Source organism: Protomyctophum bolini (assembly GCF_963924005.1).
Source record: "Protomyctophum bolini genome assembly, chromosome: 7".
In the NCBI taxonomy this organism is placed as follows: Eukaryota; Metazoa; Chordata; class Actinopteri; order Myctophiformes; family Myctophidae; genus Protomyctophum; species Protomyctophum bolini.
In genome coordinates, this window is record NC_137868.1 from 12769528 (window position 1) to 12783108 (window position 13581).

General features: G+C 41.0%; 1 protein-coding gene across 4 annotated transcripts; it reads left to right on the forward strand.

The window, feature by feature from the left end:
* Window positions 1–2580: 2580 nt before the first annotated feature.
* Window positions 2581–13322, forward strand: lsr (lipolysis stimulated lipoprotein receptor). 4 transcript variants are annotated; one of them, XM_080767839.1, is made up of 11 exons: window positions 2581–2808; window positions 4317–4649; window positions 5533–5652; window positions 6494–6550; window positions 8112–8258; window positions 9040–9240; window positions 9437–9493; window positions 10380–10511; window positions 10605–10920; window positions 11696–12164; window positions 12589–13322. In XM_080767839.1, the coding sequence occupies exons 1-11, from the start codon at window positions 2769–2771 to the stop codon at window positions 12622–12624; spliced, it is 1908 nt and encodes a 635-aa protein (XP_080623965.1). In that variant the 5' UTR covers window positions 2581–2768; the 3' UTR covers window positions 12625–13322. The 4 variants fall into 4 exon arrangements, with proteins under 4 accessions (XP_080623965.1, XP_080623966.1, XP_080623967.1 ...); XM_080767840.1 differs by having other exon boundaries at window positions 10383–10511; XM_080767841.1 differs by lacking the exon at window positions 6494–6550.
* The last annotated feature ends 259 nt before the right edge of the window (window positions 13323–13581 follow it).

Sequence of the window (13581 nt, forward strand, 5' to 3'; positions counted from 1 at the left end):
ATATCGTACGGCATACTATAGCACGCCGTTTTTCATCATTTTTGAGGATTTGGAAAAAATGAAAAAAACGATGGGTTATATTGAAGCGTGCACCTACACACACACAGGCGCACATGCGTATGCACACCTGGACCTGTAAATGAACAACACAAAAACTAATTTCGGCTGACTTATGTGTTATCCTTCAATATATAGTGATCAGGTTTATGGTACAGGGTAGCATTTCTGTGAAAGGAATAGAGCGTCGCAGTCCCGCCCCCTTTCAGAACGATGAGGGCACCACAAGAGAATTTCCCATTCATTTACGTTTCAGAAAGTATTTTAAGCCTTGGACAAAGCCAACTCGGCTCCTGACAAATCATGACAATAAACACATTTGTTTGGGCCGAACAAAATAATTAGAAAGAAGAAAAAAAGGGCAGGGTACGGCGTACACTTTTTTTTCTTCGGGACTGTGACACTCTTTGGCATCTGACACTTGAATTAAGACGACTTAATTGATTGACATAAAAATGGCCTGTTAACCGACAATGGAATACTTTGTTTTCAAGACTAGTGTGGAGCACAAGCATGAGTAGCATTACAAAGTTATACCATGGCGTGTCTAAGACAGTGAGAAAAGAGCGAAAACTTTTTCCACACCGTGTAGCACACATTTGTAGAATGTATCTCAATGCACACTACAAATGTTAGGGTAGCTCATGGTTGCCTGGCCCACTAACACCTTTAATTTAGCTTAGTTAGAAGAGTGGTTGGTGGTGGGTCCTTCTGATAAGATCATAATTCTACCAACCAGTTCATTTATTTTTCTTCTTCTTTAGCAACTCTCAATTCTGACAATACCAACGCCTTCAGTCCTCGAATTCGGATTTTCATTTATTTTACAGGTATGTATTAACACATTATTTAATTAATTAATTTTGAGATTTCAAGATTTTTTGAGGGAATGCCATATGCCATAAGCCACAATGTATGACAACAATAATATCATCAATTGTATGTTTACAGTTGCCATAGTGTTGATGGTGTTTGTGTTGCTGTACTGCTGCAGAAAGGAAGTGAGGTACAAAGGACATTCTTTCTTTCTTTTCAAAACCTTTTTATTTTGGTTTTATAACAGTATGGGTGTCAAGTCACAGGTTTATAGAAAAAATAATAAAACATCAGATTTTAGTATCAGTGACTGAGGTAAACAAACGTACTGTATAAATCACAGAGATCGTGGGCAGACATAATGAAAAGACTGTTATTGTGCAAAACATGCCTCTTCAAGACAAAAGAAAAACATTTTCTCCCCTTCAAGTCCCAATTTAGTAAAGCCAATTCCAAACAAGTTGCTAATTCAGTACTGTATAACTGTATAATATAAATTATTATTAGTTTTTAATGCTTTTTACCATTGTGGTCAGTTTGAGTATTTAAGTCACATATTATTTTTTCCTTGACATAATGATATGGCTTTAATAACAGGTTGTCTCAAACTAAATATATCATCACATTGTGACTGTTTGTGTTTTCCTTACCTTTACAGCAAAGATTCTGTGGTGTGATGAATAACTGGTGGAGGAAGACTGGTGGAATACTTAACTGTACCTGTGTTCACGTACATATAAATGTAAAATAATGATTTCACAATAATATTGTATTGTAATTATTAGTAATAGTAATTTTATGTATTAACTATGAATGTTTTGTTTAATGTTGCAGCTGGGAAAGGTGGAGCTGGTTTTATCTTATTATTATTATTTTGCTTAAGGATACATAATAATGAATTGATGCAGTTAATGTATGTTTTCTAAATCTGCAAAGTAACTAACTAAAGATGTCAAATAGTCATTGGGGTGGAATAAGTTGGCTACAGTACAGTATTTACTTCTTTGATATAGTTTGATAGAGTTCGCAAGATAGGCTAAGCCCTATATCTTGCGCCACCCCTTATCCCTAAACTTATTTGCCATTTTTTACTATTTTAAAACATTTTTAAATATTACAAATAGCCGATCTACAAGCTAACAACGTGTCGATGTAGATGGAGCCCATAATGTATTTAAGTACCTTTCACCACTGAACATAATCAAATCATCATATGACTGTTCTAGTCCTTTTTGATTAATCAACCTCAGCAGAGGTTAAATGACTGTGATCAAATATCATGCTTTGTCCAATTAAATGGTAGAAAACAACATATGTTTCATTATTCACTGAATAGAAGTCATAAGCACAACACACACACACACACACACACACACACACACACACACACACACACACACACACACACACACACACACGTTAAAAAGTAACTCATTTTCTGTGTCATTCTCTCTGGACCGTACCAACTCGCCGATAGGTGGAGATGGCATATCACAGCCATATGAAACCGCTCTACTGAAACGAACGTTAAAATAATGGAATTAGTATAGTTTAGTGTAGTTACGAATTGTTTTCAGAACAAGGCATGTGTTGTTATTCTGGACTACTGTTGGAAACAAAATAACACTAAGGTTTCACCCACACCCATATTTCGCAATGGAGCCTGCCTCCTGTGTGTAGACTCACCTCACCTGTCGGTTAGACCTGGCGCAGCAGAGCACTCTCACACTCCCGAGTGTTATCGACAGTAGCCAAACAAAGACCCAAAATGGAGTTACCTGGTTGAGAACATGAAAGTTTGAAACATTAAACTAGATGGTTTCGAATTGAATTAACTTCTTGGAAGTGTTACAATAGTTGCGTCGGCTCGGCCCCCAGGAAAAGTGGATTTAAAAATGTTTTGGACATTGGTCGCAGCCGTCCTGATGGCAACAGGTAGGCCTCGACTTTTTATTTTTTCCTCCTAAAAGGGTGGGCCCGCTTCCTGTTGATAATGCTTTATGTGCTCGAAATCTTGTAAGGCCTCCTGTAATGTTAGTGATTATTAAAGAAGAATTCAATTAAATTCGTTTCCCAATGTTTTTGTTTTGTTTTGACATTTTTATTATTATTATAGCCAGGCTAATGTTTTTTTCCCTCTGGCCTACTCACAGCGAGTGTGTAGGCCAACAACAAGTAGGCTAGCTAGCCTAGATCTGATACGCCCCAGGCGTCCAGTCGCCCACCTACTGTTGTACAATATGTGAAGATTAGCATAGTATACTCAAGAAAAGTTAGAAAACAAAACAAACATTTGGTACAGATTAATTGAATACGAAGGACCCCAATGGAAACAAGCCAATGAAGCCATAGTGCTTTCTTGGGTTATAAGTCCTCTTGTATTGAACTGTCCTGTACTTTTGTACACTACAGTTAATAAAGTAGGTACTCAGTCAATCACAGATTTTAAGGGAGTTCCTTACTTATCAGATCTTTTGTCCTATGTGCAACTATAGACCTTTATGAATACACAGGAGCCGATCAAATGTAGCCTTCGATCAATCATGTTATATGTATTTTATTTATTGATATTTTCATATATGCAAAAAGTCTTGATCAAGGCTAGTATACCGGTAGATCAATGGTGGTAAGGTTTATGGATGTGAGTCAGTGAGCCATATTTTGTACAAGAATGATCCAGATGTCAAATGGTTGTGGTTATGGTGGGGTGTTGGCTGGATCAAGTGGGCACCCATCTGCAACTTCACAACTTTTCAATTTCCCATATTGTCCCATAAGTCAGTTACAGTACATAGCATGGCAATTTACTTGTCCTAAGTGCAACTCTGAATCTCAAGAAAAACATGTAGTGCCTGCCTCCAAGCTGCTCTAATGAAATCAAAGGTGTGTCATTACTGATCATTACATGCACTGACTCAGTCTATCAACCGAGAAAATGACAGCATGGCACAGTTATAGAGGGTATGTGACATCAGCATACCTGGAAGTTATGTGGGAACGCCCACTGAGTGGCAAAAAACTACTTTCTGGCCTTGACAGCCCATACATCCAAACAGAAATGCCCTGCATTTGATCATTTTTCTTGTTTGGAGTTTGGAAGTGCTTGTTTTCAATAACACAACATTTCGCTGCCTCCTGCATTATGTGACATTTAGAAACAGGTGGTACGCAGGGCAGTTGAGTGATTTCCAACGAGCGCTGCCAAACTCCAACACTCCATGCTGCTCAATGTTTTGCCACTCAGTCTAGATGAGGGAGGTGTGTCCTGATGGGAAAATGTGCATACTATGTGCATACATAGATGGTATCAAATATTGGACAGACATAGCCTAGGCTCTAAAAGACAGTGGGCTTTAAAATGATGTATTCTGAGAGAATCTAATAAACAACACAAACTAAAGTATTTCCTCATTGTAACCTGTCCTATTTCTCTTTCCCACCAGGGTCTACCATGGCCATATCTGTACAGTGCCCTACAAGGAGGTACATTGTCATTCTTTTTCAGCCTGTTCTCCTCCAGTGCAACTACCAGACGACCGCCACTGGGACACCGCCCGTTGTCACCTGGAGGTACAAGTCGTATTGTCGAGACCCCATCCAGGCTGCACTGAACCCCAGCAGTGCAGAGAACGTTTTGGCACAGAACAACCCCAACTATAATGCCAACATTGAGTGTAATGACAACCTTAGGACTGTGCGCACTGTGGTGTCCAAGCAGGGAAGTTCCGTCACGCTTGGCCCAGAATACCAGGGACGTAAGATCAGCGTCTTGAACAGTGAGTTGCTCTTGCATTTTGGGCAGCGTGATATAAAATCCTCATGAAGAAGGTCCTAAGGGGAAACACTGCAGATAAGCTGTCTTTTATAGTCTGTAGTGGTGTGTCGATCAAGAAATAATGTAAATAGCAGGCTGGAAAATGAGGTGCACAAAACAATTAAAATAAAATGAGGTGCACACGCAGAAATCAATATTCTCTTTTGTTCATGGTTTTATTGATATCAACAAATAATGGATGTTACCACCAGATGTTTCAGCCATAGCCTTTCTCAAGGCGGTTAATCCAATTTCCTGTGCACTTTCATACTCTCTACACTGGATGAATAAAGATTTCTGGCCTCTGCAGAGGTCTGCACTCTGCATTAGTTAGTAACATAAATAGTATACAGTTAGATACATAATTCATTGTGCTGCACCCTTGAATTGTGTTCTACTAAAGGTTTATTATGAATGTGTGTTTTTAAAATTTTGTATATTCATATATATCATGACAAGTAGACTGCAGTTTTAACTGTTTCTATGTTGAACCTGGGCATTCCATTTAGCATCACATACTCTCCAAGAAATCTTGTGGGGCTACACATGGCTACAGAGTCACTACACACACTACCTCAGAAACACTCAGAAACCAATACCTCTCTCTGACAGGTGACAGTGTTGGGACATCTTCATCCAAGAGACAGTAATTATGGTTCTGGGGATAGAGGAGCAGGACATATATTTGTTTCTCGCATTAAAAATAATCAGACTAGCATTGCCTTTACAAAGTTGGACGAGGTTAGGGGAGAGAAAATGTGTTGGAAGATTAGAATAATCCCGTTGTTGAAATAGCTCAGTATATCATCAGCTGTGGGTTCAAACACTCCTCTTGTTTCTCACAGATGCTGATTTGAACTTTGCCCAGACAGCATGGGGTGACAGTGGTGTCTATATCTGTTCTGTGGTGTCTGCCCAGGACCTCACTGGAAACGGTGAAGATTTTACAGAGCTAATAGTTCTTGGTAAGTACCCCCATCGGAACATATTTATCACACACTCACTCGCTCTCCTGCTAGTGCCATTGAATAAAGCACTGGCCTTAGAGCTGGGCCTGAACACCATAGGAATCAATAAAGTACAAGAAACTCATCATCTTGGCTTTACTTTGACTATTACCAGTGGTGTAGTCCCGTTATAGGCTATACGTAGTATGCCGTGCCAAAGTGTTTTTGGGAAAAAGCCTATTACCGTCTGCTAATCATTTCATCCATTGACTAGCCTACAGTGTATAAGTGAGCATTTCGCATGGAATAATTATGGTATACCAGACCATATACAGAGGTCAACGAAGAAAATAAGTCTTACATTTGAAAATAAAATATATTTCTTAAAAACAGACATTTAACACAATCATTCCCGGGATTCCTTCAAAATAGGAGCTCTGGGGTGCCGGAAAGACATGGCCGCTTTTACTCTGAACCCTCTTTCTGCCGCACTAACAGGCTAGTGTACGAGAAGCTAAGAGCGAAGCGTACGGTGGCCTTAGAGGCTCACTCAAAAATGTACACACGTCCTATGCATCCGTCGATTGGATTCCCTATGACGTGTGGACAGACTGGACACGTCCTATGAACGGAACCTGATCCTCATTCAATTCATATTGTGGGTTTCTGGGAGGAGTTTATGCCAGGAATCAGGGTTTTGTTTTATCACGGATTTGGTGTCACACTGCAGGCTGATGAATGTAGATAAATACATTGAGGTTTACAGGTTTGAGTGCCACTGCACACTTTGTAGGCAGCACAGATAGATATACAGTACAGGGGCACTTTAAGTAATTATGGCTTTATCTTTCTTTCACAGAGAGAAAGTCAAATACTACTGACCTCCTGCCTGGCATTGACTTACTGGTTATGGAAGGTAGTACTACAATAGAGTTTAGTCATATTTAGTCCAATAGTAGACACATTAGTTTCAATTTCTTGGGGATAACATTAGTAAACATGTCGTATATGAAACTCGGGTTTATAATAGTGGCCCTACTTACGCTCAATATGTCAGTTTGTCACATTCAATAGATCCTGTGATCTTTTGTGGCCAGATGTAATTATTGGGGTTTAGTAGGACGATAGTAAATAATAATAATAAAAAATCGCCATAACATTTTGTAAACAAATACATATTTAGCCCCTTGCTCAAATGCCCCCCCCTATCAAAAAGAGCTAAAATCCCTAAAACAAAAGAAAGCAGCAAATTAGTTTTTTTAACTTTTTAATTAGTTTCTCTAACAACAACCTAAAACATGAACCTTGGTTGAAAAAAAACTAAAGTTGTCCTTTAATGTAAAATTGCCTCCACCCCAATCTACATGTATGTGGAAAAATATTACAATTTACAATGTAGCCATTTCGCAGACGCTCTTAATCCAGAGAGAGGAAAACAAGCTATTCATTCTCACTCATTTTCCATGTATCTGTCTTCCATTCTCTTTCTTTCTTTTAATATGGATTGGCTGCTACAACAGCCTGACTTTGAGCACAGGGACAGTCTCTGGGTACCTTGTAACAACAAGGGCATTCATCTCACAGTTCCTTATCAGTTTCACTCCTGTACATTCTCCTCTGCAGAACAATTGCACTCTACCATAACAGTCACCATTTTAAGGGAGGATTAAACAGAAAATATAACTATATTCTATCTTTTCGTGTTCAGTGGTGGTGGTGGTGGTGTCAGTTACTCTCATGTGCATTAACAGACAAACCGTAGTCTGCAATGGAAAGGTCAAACCTGATTGTCTGGTTTTGCTAAAGCTCAAAGCACATTGCATTGCGTACTACACTACATTGTGTACTACACTACACTAAACACTCCACGTGTTTTTATCAATCCAATTTGGATTATTGCAAAAGATGTACAAGTTTCCTTTTTTTTTAATCAGAAGTGCCACTCCCTAATATCAATGTGTGGGTCTTGTACTTAGACCTCAGTAGATAAGGTTTTGGTTTAGAACAGCTTGTGTTATGAATATAGAAGAAGGCCACAATTTAGAAAACATGACATGCCCCTTGCACTATATGACTCGGTGTAGTCTTTAATAATTATAGACTGTGATTAATTAGTCTGTCCTATTCATGGAATATGTTATGCTTTATTGCTTGCTGTCTCTATTAAGGACAACTCGTTTCAGAAATCCTGTCAGATAAGACATCAACTTTAATGCATTGTTGGTTGTAAAACTACTTTTATACGGTATACTGGCATTTCTCTGTTGTGTTGATCATTATCATTGAGGTTCCCTAAAAGGCTTTGAAAAAGAAAACAAAATCACAAGTTGTTGGAGCAAAGACATGTTTATGGTTGAATGTGCAGCATGTCCAACTGTCTTTCCTTTTTAGGAAATCGTAGCAAGAGGAAGTAATAGTGCTAGAGATGTGTCATCCCTCCACCTACTGTACTCTCTGCTGCTTTCTCCTCCCCTCAGATTGGCTGTTAGTTGTGCTGGTGGTCATGGGATTCCTGTTGCTTCTGCTGCTCATTGGGATTTGCTGGTGCCAGTGCTGTCCACATACCTGCTGCTGTTACATCAGCTGCCCTTGTTGTCCCGAGCGCTGCTGTTGCCCTCGAGCACGTAAGTCGACCTCCACCCCCTCCCCTGACACACACACACCTAATCCCACAATCACACCCAATAGAGGGTATGCGCATGCTTAAAGTGAATGGCACATCGAGTGGCAAAGTAACATGCAAAGTGAGTTTAACATTGTTTAATGTTGTTTAATGCAATCAGAAAGGACTTTTCTGTGTGGATGAATGGGCTGTCGAGGCCAGAAAGTAGTTTTTTGCCACTCAGTAGGCGTTCCTGCATAATTTCCGGGTTTGATGATGATGTCACGCGCATACCCTCTCTATAGGGATAGGAGTTTGGTGAAGAAGTTTAATAGACCAAAAGCTTGCAATAAGAAATGCCCGATTGTGCACAGATTGGAGTGTGCGGAGCCTCCCTTTATTTCTTTCACATCTAAACTTTTGTGACTCCAGCACCTCACTTAAGTCTCTATCGGCAGATGAGTGGCTTTTTTCACTTTTTTGTTGGATTTAGTGTTGTGAAAATGTACATGGGAGTGTCAAATCAACATTGCAGTGCATTATATACCACATGCCTTGTACACAGCAACTGTATTACAAATGTACAGTATGCTGCGCAACTGATATTAGGACAGAGCCTACAAGGTGAACAGTCTTAGCATTATGTCATATCTGTTTTATCCTGTTTTTACCTTTGTACTTGTCCATGGCATTTCATTGATTGTGCATATCCACACAGATTGACAAAATGCCATCACCCGCATACCTCTTCCCTCCATTATGGATCTAACAGGAGATAGCGTGACCTTTTTCTTCTTTCCTAGTGTATGAAGCAGGCAAAGCAGTGAAGAAAGGCATACCGAGTCATTATGCTCCAACGCTCTATGCCCCCAGTATGTATGCCCAGCCACCATACACTGGGGGAATGTCGCAGCCTCCGATGCCCCTGCTTCCAATGCCCAATGGAGGTGGCGGCCACCCTCCCATGAATGGTTATGGCCGTGAATATGATGGAGCCAGCTCAAGTGAGTACACACACTTTGAGTTGAAATTGAACACAAGGGCCAGAGTTTAAAGTAAAAAAGTAAACAAAGAATGTACACTCTCTGAGATTTTGAGTGGAAGCTAGTCAGCAGTATCTGGTAATTGTCTGGGAGCTTTTCAGGTTTTGAGCCTTGTTTATTATGACTCATGTTTCTGTGTGGTTTTGTGTCTCTGCAGTGGGACAAGGCTCTCAGGTGCCTCTGTTGCATGACCCAGACAACGGCGGGGACCACAGTGAGTAGCTGAGACAATGCATACACAAACTGCCAAGTCTATTAGTGCCACTAGTACTACATCCTGTCTTTCAAATGCTTCACAGCATATTCTGCGACTACATTGAAGCCATGTTTTGACTTTATTTATGTTGGATACAATGTAAAAATGTCTCCAGTAGGCATCTTTTTGTAGCTACCTACAAGGAAGGAACGTAAATTTTTATGAAGCATTTTACAATTATGGTTATGATAATGCACACACATTAGGTATGAAACCCATATAGAATGCTAAGCATCCTGTTTACAACATTGGCAATGACAGTGCACATTTTGCTGATGCTGTCATCAAGCCACTCACTGGCATGGCCCTACATGATGTATTGGAGACAATTTTGTCATCCACTGCCATGTACACACCTGCAGCTTAAAACCCTTCAGTGATTGAACGTCTGCCAAACAATGTGTGGTTCAAAGGAAGGTATATATATATATATATAGTCTCCTTGATCACTAATATAATCTGATCTGATAATCTGTGATCTGATTCAAGAAAGTCATATCAAACTGTCAATGCTGTGCTGAGCAAACTCTGTTCCGCACTATTTCACATTTGTTATTTTTGATAATTATTGTGTGCTTGATTAGACTATGGACTGGATTTTGTGTGTTCACTTGCAATGATTTGAAGGGCTGAGTGGTTTTAGTTAAGCAAGTTAAAGTGTCCAGATTTAGTTTTTTGTTGTTTTGCCACAGCCCACACTCTGATTGGCTCATTAGACACATACCGTGTGAGTATTTAACAGGGATCTGGTGGTGTCTGTTCAGCTTACTGTTCAAGTAAGTACTTTTTACTGGTAACACAATTACACAAGGTTGCAATCTGAATTTGATTCTCCTTGTCCCAGCAGCTCGCAGTGGATACCGTATCCAAGTGGACCCAGACGGGAATGCCACACGTGCCATCTACTACATGGAACGGGAGCTGGCTAACATGGACCCAACCAGACCTGGTGACTCCTCTGGGCCGTACAACCGCAGTATGTGGCTGCAAATAATATACTTTGAGAACCACTGCCCTATGTCCTTCTTTCCTGTCTCTCTTCTTATATTTCTCTCTCTGCCTCTCCCAGTGGACGTCATGAGTGAAGTGAGTTCTCTGCACGACGGCCTCGAGCCCAGAGGTCGCGGAGGTCGTCCTCAGCCTCCCCCACAGGCCCGAGGCTACGACCATGACGAAGCTATGAGCACCATCAGCAGCGTGTCCCAGCAGGGCCAGCGGCGGGATGACTACCCTCGCCACGGAGACAGAGGCCCCTCGAGGGGCAACATGGGGGCCCGCGGCCGTGCCCACTCCATGGACGACCTTGATGAAATCGGCCGTCGCTATCCCCGAGACGACCCCCCACACCGCCGTGACGATGGGCCCAGCCCCAGACACAGGAGAGGGTGAGTTTGTTTTCTTGGACGCAAGCTTCAGTTACATTCTGCAGCAAAAGCATTCTTCCTCCTCCCTTAACATAAATTATTTGATTTATGTATTTGGTACTGTATGTAGCCAATACTTTTATCCAGTGCGACAATGCTTTTATCCAGTGGGTGCAAGTTTGTAAGAGTAGAAGCTTCACTTTCTATAGTAAGTCATCTTCAACAGCCTTGTAAAAAATGTGGGTCCTTATTGAGAACAGCAGGTCTAAGCAAGCACGGCATAACATGATGGGACTTGTCTGTTTGACACTCATTACCAAAGATGTGGGCTGGGTTTTTGGTATAATTTAGTGATTGTGAATAGGTGTGGTTTGCTTCATAAGAAAATGAGAATGTCAATTTAGTACTTTGCTATGATCTATAATGCCTGAAGCCATCCGAATTGTGCAATTCAGAATCTTGCAAATCAACTTTATTGTCACAACACAAGTTTAGATTTGTAAAGTTGGTGAAATTATCTTTTGTGAACGGTGGGCGGGGGACAGGGAGAGCAATGAGAGAAAGAAAAATGCCGAAGAGAGAGAAAAATCAATCTACATATATACTATACACATTCTTGAAAAACCCAACTGCTTAATATTTATTTGCAAATATATTTGTGAGATATTAGAGTTGGTTTTCCAACTCTGATCTGTCTTCATCAAACGGATCAAGTTTTGCTACGTTAGACTTGGTGAACCAGATTGTGTTAAACAGTATTCCTAGAGGGTGTGACCTCTTGTTTGTCACCATGCAGTTCGGATGACGAGTGGAGCAGCAGCGCACGCAGTGGCTACGACCATGACGACCGCAGACGGCGTGACTATTCCCCTGACGAGCGGCGGCGAGGAGGCGGAGGCGGAGGCGGCCTCCAGGGCAAACGCAGCCGCAGCCGCGACGACCTGATGGACCTGGAGCGAGAACGTGGGCGTGGCGGCGGGGGCGGCGCCAGAGGTGGGCGGGACGCCTACGACGACAGCTTCCTGCAAGAGGCCATGGAGAGAAAGAAACTGGGCGAGCAGCAGAGGGCCAAGAGCCGCGAGCGCTTGGACAGTGAGAGCGACCGGTCGGACCGCGGCAGGGCGCCGCGTGGAGCCCCGCCCCTTCCCATGTCCCCACCCTCCTCCTATCCTAATCGCCGTGACGACTTCCCACCACCACCGCCCCCACCTTACGTCTCTGAAGACGAGAGTGTGTCCTCCTCCAAGAGAAGCAACCTGCGCAAGGTGAGTTGAGTGCTTTATGCTCTTCTGCAGAGTCACTTATTGTGGATTGGAAGCAGACGGTCTATTTATGCTTTGAGTGTCAAGACACGTCGCACTACGTGTCTCACAACATCTGAGTCTTCAGTATTCCATACTGTCTGTGACTTGTCGACAACATTATATGAAATGTGCGCACATTTCATATAATGTTGCGTACTCATGACTCACTCTCTGACCATACATTTTTACAGGTAATTTGCCTGTGAAGAACACATTTTGTCGTTTTGACCTCACTTTTGTTGTACGACGTGTCATGGCCTTGAAAAGAAATAACTTGACAAATTGCTGACTTCCTCTTAAGGCATTTGACATGATTCAATTGTCATTTATGTACTCATTTCAAGTTTGGTTATCCAACTCTAACCCAGCACCAATGTTGTTACAGAACGGCGCTGTGAGTCGAGAGAGCCTGGTGGTGTAGAGCAACGTGATGTCAACAACCTGTCCTGCTAAACAGACCAGTGTACTTCAGACTGTAAATATTGTTCATGATTCAATTTTTTTATATATGAAATGTTCGACAGGAAATCTGATCAAATTGATGCTGGATATATTATCATATGTACATATCTATTTGCAGGGCGAGTAGCAGAAATGTAGTTTATTGCGTTCCTCGTAATTTACAAAACATTGTGGCAGCCACAAGTGCCTTATGATATAAATAATTTCACTTCTGCACTCTACAAGTCTGGTTGATTATCCACAATGTAATGGCATTTACTTGATGAGTAAATATCACCTGTTGTGTTTTCAGCCATCTTGAATCTTTAATTTAGTTCTACAACTCATTTTTTTTATTACGTTGTGTGAATGGAGTGTGATGGTGGCATTCAAGTAATCTTAAGAGTGTTGGTTATTTGTTTTTACGTGCTGCATGGGTTTAAGTGTTTAACATAATTACTACATTTGAATGGATTTGATCCTAGCTTTGCTAGAATCTTTCTGAATTCTAGCTTTGCTAGTGTTGCATAGAATGGTATTTCAGCTTTTAAGGTGTTGTTGTTTTTTTTTGTACTTGGTTTAAATTTTAAAAGCCACTGTCTACTTGTTGCTCTTTTTATAATCATGTTTAGTTAAATATAATATACTACATTTTACAATAAAGCTTTTATAAATGGGCCTGTATTGTTGTGAAATTACTTGTTCAATTTGCAGGGTTGTACCACTAGATGCCACTATTTTGCATCTCTGGAATGAAATGCTATTGGCTCGTTGTGTTTTATGAGGTAATCCTACCTACAGTACATAGACAACCTATGAGCAGTATTTGTGTGTGTGTGTGTGTGTGTGTGTGTGTGTGTGTGTGTGTGTGTGTGTGTGTGTATATGCTGGTATTTATTTGTTTGTTTGGATCCCCATCCTGCTACAGTATTATTCC

What these genes read in the sequence shown, in the direction of transcription:
- lsr (XM_080767839.1), top strand. Translation starts at nt 2,769, where the DNA reads ATGTTTTGGACATTGGTCGCAGCCGTCCTGATGGCAACAG. An exon ending in TGACTTACTGGTTATGGAAG is followed by an intron (nt 6,551 to 8,111) that starts GTAGTACTACAA and finishes TCCTCCCCTCAG; the next exon opens with ATTGGCTGTTAGTTGTGCTG. An exon ending in AGAGAAGCAACCTGCGCAAG is followed by an intron (nt 12,165 to 12,588) that starts GTGAGTTGAGTG and finishes ATGTTGTTACAG; the next exon opens with AACGGCGCTGTGAGTCGAGA.